Source organism: Sprattus sprattus (genome assembly GCF_963457725.1).
Source record: "Sprattus sprattus genome assembly, chromosome: 3".
Classification (NCBI taxonomy): Eukaryota; Metazoa; Chordata; class Actinopteri; order Clupeiformes; family Clupeidae; genus Sprattus; species Sprattus sprattus.
Genome location: NC_137922.1, coordinates 27,618,494 through 27,625,993, shown reverse-complemented (window position 1 = coordinate 27,625,993; position 7,500 = coordinate 27,618,494). Strand labels below are relative to the sequence as shown.

Genomic DNA, 7,500 nt, shown 5'->3' with positions numbered 1-7,500 from the left:
CCGGTTCCCCAGGACACCAAGTTCATCCACACCAAGCCCAACCGCTTCGAGGAGGTGGCCTGGTCCAAGTACAACCCCAAGGACCAGCTGTACCTCCACATCGGCCTGAAGCCACGCGTACGCGACCACTACCGTGCCACCAAGGTACCCCTACACCATCCCTCTCTCCCTGCCTCTCTCTCTCTCTCCCTCTCTCCCTCCCTCTCTCTCTCTCCCTCTCTCGCTCTCTCCCTCTCTCTCCGCTCTCACACCTCCACTCTCTCTCTCCCCTCTCTCCCTCTCTCTCTCCCTCTCTCTCTCTCCCTCCCTCTTTCTCCCTCTCTCTCTCTCTCTCGCTCTCTCTCCCTCTCTCTCTCTCTCTCTCTCTCTCTCTCTCTTTCCTTTGTTCTCTTTTTCAGATGGTCACCTTCTCTTAACTCCTTTCTTCCTTGTCCTTCTCCCACCACTAGGTGGCCTTCTGGCTGGAGCTGGTACCCCACCTGCACAACATCAACGAGCTCTTCCAGTACGTCTCCACCACGACCAAGATCCCCCCGCAGGACACCACGCCGTACCCCTACACCAAGCGCCTGGGCAAGAACTGGCCGTCCACCACGCGCCACCCCGGCGTGCCGCCCAACGCCAATACCAAGCAGAGCACGGACCAGCAGCGGGCCGGAGACGACATCGGAGCGGACGAGTCGTCGGTGATGATCGAGAAGCGCGACTACTCCACGGAGCTCAGCGTCACGATCGCGGTGGGCGCCTCGCTGCTCTTCCTCAACATCCTCGCATTCGCCGCACTCTACTACAAGAAGGACAAACGGCGCCACGAGTCCAACCGCCGCGCCATGCCACACCACCCCCAGATGGGCGGGGTCTCCGGCGGCGCGCTCCCACCCAGCGGCTCGGCCTGTTCGGTGAACGCCAACGACGTGTCGCACCTGGGGAGCGAGGAGCTGATGTCGCTGCAGATGAAGCTGGAGCACGATCACCATGACGACCACGATCACGAGCACGAGCACCATCACCATGACGACTGCGACTCGCTGCAGGCGCACGCCGACACGCTGCGGCTCACGTGCCCGCCCGACTACACGCTCACGCTGCGCCGCTCGCCCGACGACATGCCGCTTATGACGCCCAGCACCATCACCATGACGATCCCCAACGCCCTGGCCGCCATGCAGCCACTACACAACTTCACACACACCAACACACACACCAACCTCCCCCACGGGCACTCCACCACCCGCGTATAGCACACACACACACACAGACTCACACACACACACACACACACACACACACACACACACAAACACACACACCAACCTCCCCACGGCCACTCCACCACCGGGGTATAGCTCTCAGGCCGGGGGGGGGGGGGGGGGGGACTGCTCCGTGCTGGGGGGAGGACTGCTACATGCCGGTATAGCTTTGTGGTGGGGGGGAGGACTGCAGCCCTGATGTGGTGGATTTGGGGGCACAACCAGTAGTCACACACACACACACACACACACAGATACACACACACACTGTTTAAGGGTTTGAAGGCGTGTGTTTCCCAGCAAGAGGGACCCAGCTCTCAGTGTTCTGAGACGTTATCTTGCAACGACACCTTCTTTAAGTTTCTCTCTGATTCTGCTCGGATTTCTCAGTGGACAGTGAAGGTTCCCCAGCGAAGCCTCAAGGAGATGAAGAGGCACTGATGATGACGATGATGAAGAAGCACTGATGTTGACGATGATAAATGGCCACTTCACCCAACCAGAGCCGATCGGACAGGGAAGAGGGGTTCACTCCATTCAAGACGCTTGCTGGAAGCAGCAGGAGCAGGATTGTGGAGGGAGAACTGAGGGAGAATTCAGAGAGAACTAAGAGGGAACTAAGAGGGAACTAAGAGGGAACCGGGCACTGAGAACTAAGAGAGAACTAAGAGAGAACAAAGAGGGAACTAAGAGGGAACTAAGAGAGAACTAAGAGAGAACTGAGGGAGAAATAAGAGGGAACCGGACACGGGTGCCGGAGGAAGGAGAACTGGACTCTGAGAACCGGGCTCTCATCTCCAACGGTTACACAGCTGACTCCAGATCAGCTGAGCCTCAGCTTCACCATGGCAACTCGCATATTTACAAGACTGCGGCTGAACACACAGCAGACCATGAGCTCAACACACACACACACACACACACACACACACACACAGATACACACACACACACACACACACACACTCACATACACAGACATACACACACACACACACACTCACATACAAACATACACTCACACACACACACACACACACACACACACACACACACACCACACACACTCACTTCCCAGCCTGAAATGTATTTATGACTTTGTATAGCTCCAAGAAATTGTAAATAGTTGTGAGTGAAGATCTCCTACAGACATAAAAGAGAAGCATTTCTGCTTGTTTTGAGTTGAAATATGGCAGTTACCCAGCTTGTGCTCTTTCCGTTGATGTGTGCGTAAATATATCATCATAATAATCTTTGTATTATTTCTGTTTTTATAATTTAAAGCAAAGATGTGAAAGAGACCCGATTCACTCAGAGACACACTCCCCACTTGTCCCTGTGTGTGTGTGTGTGTGTGTGTGTGTGTGTCCTGCTACCTTCGTGGGTCTGTCTGCATGTTACGGGTCAGAGCGTTTCATCCACCACGGGGCCCGTCCGGGTCAAGCTGGACCACAGCTCTCGGTTGGCTTCTATGAAAAGATGGCGGGTTTACAAGGAGTCCACACGGGACGACTCTATCCACACCCAGAAACAGGCTCTGCCTGATGGAGAGCAGTGTTGAACAGGAATAAGAGAACCATCCATCTAAAGAAGGTTCCACTTAGAACTCCTGAGGGGTTCTTGTATTGAAATAAGCTAAAGAACCCCTCTGGGTTCTAGAATGTTCTAGAATCCTGCAGAACTTCATCGGGTTCCTCTGGGTTCTAGAATGTGTCATCCTTCATCGGGTTCCTTTGGGTTCTAGAATGTTCTAGAGTCCTGCAGCACTTCATTGGGTTCCTTTGGGTTCCAGCTGGTTCTACAGGTCAACACTGCCTCTGATGTTCCAGTCAGCAGGAACAGAACTCCGAGGCAGTGGATTTGAGTTGGATATGTTTGTAAAGTATATGTTAGATATTATTAATTGTCCTACGCTAGCAATATGTAAAGTATTGTGCTGGGCTTGTGATACTTTGGGTTTCAGCTCAAGAGAATGAGTGTAAATAAAGATAATTATGATTATATTAAAAAGATAACCATTAACGCAGATTATTTTAGCTCTGCATCCTATATCAGAACGTTTTAAACTGAGAAAAAAAAACAAGCAAGCAAAAATAAAAGATAAAAAAAAACTGCAATGAAAGTTTATATTAAAGTTCCATTTGTAAATTGAATCAAAGATCTTCATCGGGCCCTTGGCCCTTCAACTGTTAGTCTGCTAAGGGTTGAAGTAGGATTTCCAAATATAATTTGTCTTATTTTGTTTGCAGTTTCTGCCTTAACTGATAGATGATATTTCTGGCTGGACACCTGTATAAACTTTTCTGCAGCATTTTTAATAAAATATCACACTATTTTCTAAAGGTGTCTCTGACCGTGTGTCCGCTGCTTTTGTACTGCAGAGGTCAATGTGTGTGTCCTATTTCTCTGAACCCTCTGGCTGACCCCCCCCCCCCCCCCCCCCCTCTGCCTCCCTGTCTGTGTTACTGGGGCCTAATCACCAGTAGACCACTGCCATGCTGTATTATGACATCACCAGTAGATCACTGACATGCTGTATTATGACATCACCAGAAGATCACTGACATGCTGTATTATGACATCACCAGCAGAACACTGACATGCTGTATTATGACATCACGAGCAGAACACTGACATGCTGTATTAGGACATCACCAGCATAACACTGACATGCTGTATTATGACATCACCAGTAGATCACTGACATGCTGTATGGTGACACTGACATGCTGTATTATGACATCACCAGCAGAACACTGACATGCTGTATTATGACGTCACTAGCATAACACTGACATGCTGTATGGTGACATCACAAGCATAACACTGACATGCTGTATGGTGACATCACCAGCAGAACACTGACATGCTGTATGGTGACATCACCAGCAGAACACTGACATGCTGTATTATGACATCACCAGCAGATCACTGACATGCTGTATGGTGAAGGGGCCTAACGTATTTGGATGCTACTTTGGCAATCAGTGTTATCAGTTTGATTTAAAAAAGTGAAATAATGACTCATGTCTTTCTCACTCAGGTGTATACACAGTATATATTTAATAACTCATCTTTCTCACATGTAAATATATATAATTACTCATCTTTCTCACGTGTAAATATAAATAATTACTCATCTTTCTCACGTGTAAATATATGTAATTACTCGTGTCTTTCTCACGTGTAATATACAGTATATATATTTTCTCATCTTTCTCACGTGTATTTATATATAATTACTAGTGTCTTTCTCACGTGTAAATATATATACAGTATAAGTACTCATCTTTCTCACGTGTAAATATATATAATTACTCATGTCTTTCTCATGTGTAAATATATGTAATTACTCGTCTTTCTCACATGTACATTTTCATCTGCTCAACTGGAAGGTATCAGCCTGGTGAAGAGGAGCATTCAGACTCCACACAACAGCAAAGGAACCTCCTCTAGATGTGACAGAGAGGAGGATGAGGAGGAGAGGAAGAGAAGAGAGGAGGAGGAGAGGAAGAGAGGAGGGGAGGGGGAGAGAAGAGGAAAGGAGAAGAGAAAGAGGAGTAGAAGAGGAAGAGAGGAGCATTTCAGCTGTTTAGTTGTATTGGGTCTCAACTCTCCATGTGGATACCTGTTTCTACCTCTATGCCTAAACACACACACACACACACACACACACACACACAGAAACATTTGACCACCACTGTGCAGTTTTAGCCCTCTGGCTGTGTGTGATTTCTCCCCAATCACTGCAGTGTGACACATCTTATTTAGCTAGTGTGTGTGTGTGTGTGTAGGGGTGTGTGTGTGTGTGGGGGGGGTTGTGAGTGATTTACATGTGGAGGTAAACACACCTCCAGTCCTATAATTTCCCATCAGAGAGAAACACTCCAGGCTCCTCTAGACAAGCAAAGCCATGATCTTCCATTAGCACACGTCAATCAACACTCCGCAGGAGGTCACACACACACACACACACACACACACACACACACAGACACACACAGACACACACACACATATATACACAACATCCATCGTGGTAAAGAGTGGATCACTAATGGAGACGGAAGGAGGCTGATGGAGGTCTGGTCTGTAGTTCTGATCCGCAGGTCTGGTCTGTGGTTCTGATCTGGAGGTCTGGTCTGTGGTTCTGATCCGCAGGTCTGATCTGTGGTTCTGAGCTGTTGATGCCCTCTCCAGTGTGTACTTGGTGGGAAGGACATGACTTTGACTTGTTTGTTGTGTTGAAAGCCATGTTGTTTTCCTCTCTGAAACACCATGTAGAGTGTGTGTGTGTGTGTGTGTGTGTGTGTGTGTGTGTGTGTGTGTGTGTCCTCTCTAACCCCCTCGGCTAACGATTTGTCTTTGTGAGCAGATTTGCCTAAAGAGTCCATATTTATCCAGGATATTGGATTGTGCAGCGCCCTGTGTGTGTGTGTGTGTGTGTGTGTGTGTGTGTGTGTGTGTGTGTGTGTGTGTGTGTGTGTGTGCGTTTGCGTGTGTGTGTGTGTGTGTGAGTGTGTGTGTGCGACTGTGCAGCGCCCTGTCGATACGCCTCCCGGCAGTGTGCCAGGAGATCTGCACATCTCCATCTTCCTCAGATAATACACACACAAACCACACAACACACAGATAATACACACACACATTACACCACACACACAGTATACACACACACACCACACCACACACACAGTATACACACACCACACCACACAACACACAGTACACACACACACACACACACCACACACAGTATACACACACACACCACACACACAGTATACACACACAGTACACACACATACACACTCACACACCACACTACACACACAGTATACACACACACCACACACACCGTATACACACACACCACACCACATACTGTGTGTGTGTGTGTGTGTGTGTGTGTGTGTGTGTGTGTGTGTGTGTGTGTGTGTGTGTGTGTGTGTGTGTGGTGTTGTGGTATTGTGGTCTTATGGTGTTAAGGTGAGTGTGTGTGAGCAGGGCATATCAGTTAACGCTTGGTGCAAAATGCACGACAACCACCACAACACTTCATACTTCATCCAAAAGGGAGTCATGCTGCCGTAACTTTAGCAAATGTTCTCTATCAGAGTACAGTTACCTAAAAAACACAAACAACTTGAAGCATTGCCAATTGCATATATAACATGTTGCTGTATCCTCCAGTTTGGCATAGATTCCTGTAGTGTTTTATTGCAAAAAAAGAGAAAAAACACACAGGCAAACACTTCTTTGGACTACATTAAATATTGTAATATTACAGTGAACAAATAATTCTAAAATGCTGCAATGTTTCATTACAGACATATACTAAAATTGCACGTGTTACTGCACTATAGGCTTACTACAGGACAAGGCATATATATGCTACCTATTTTCTGCAGTATTTCCAATATTTACATACATCAACACAAGCAGTGGCGGTTTTAGGCACAGGCAAACCGGGCAGCCGCCCGGGGCGGCACTTTTTCATGACACCTGGAGGGCGGCACGAGCACTTTTTTTATCATCTGGGCCGCGAAGCGGTTTTCTATTGTCTATCTATCATATCACTGTGTGGGGAATTGGCGAATTAGCGCCCCCTGCGGCTGCAGGCGCCACTGCTCCCTAAGAAGGTGCCTAAGCCTTGCTTGCACAGATCCAGTGTGAGGGGGCGCGGGGGACAGTTTAACTCTGGGTGTCCCAAATGGAACTTGTTAGGTTGGAATTTTCCTCTGCTAAAGTAATAAACTAAGCCTACATGGTCATAGGCATACTCATTATTCACATTCTTGTCATTGTGAGTACCGTCATACTTTCACCACTGATGTTATGCTAGGCTTAGGCAAGTTATCTCTGGTCGGAGGGGGTCTCGCCCGGGGCGTAATTCTATGTAGAACCGCCACTGAACACAAGATACAGTCTACTACAATACTGCATAACCACTAGAAGTCTGCTGTAGCCCTAATGCTGATCTATTCTGTCCTCTGTATTTGGTGTCAAACTTTTACATGTTTGAACTTCACATTTACAGTAATATTCTCCTTTTCATTGCATCTTGGAAATAAGTCAATCCAAGCCAATATCTGAAGACAGTGTTCATATGTCGGTTTGCCTCTCACAATATAGAGTGGGTACATTTTACTGTAATTGCATTCTTCAATCACTGTCTTTCACTGATAGCCTATGACTAACATAGAGCAGTACTGTAATAGTGGAAACAACTCTTCAGGATCAGCTACGT

The 7,500-nt window shown here is 47.6% G+C and overlaps 1 protein-coding gene across 3 annotated transcripts in view; it reads left to right on the top strand.

The window, feature by feature from the left end:
- The window catches only part of nlgn4xa (neuroligin 4 X-linked a), a gene marked incomplete at both ends in the record, with an annotated part of 95,189 nt that extends 93,948 nt beyond the window's left edge, over positions 1-1,241 (top strand). For all 3 annotated transcript variants that reach the window (XM_080835210.1, XM_080835212.1, XM_080835211.1), the window contains 2 exons: positions 1-144; positions 450-1,241. The exon at positions 1-144 is cut by the window's left edge and continues 13 nt beyond it. In XM_080835210.1, the coding sequence (XP_080691336.1) occupies positions 1-144; positions 450-1,241 (936 nt within the window). The remainder of the gene's footprint in view (positions 145-449) is intronic.
- Positions 1,242-7,500: the final 6,259 nt, after the last annotated feature.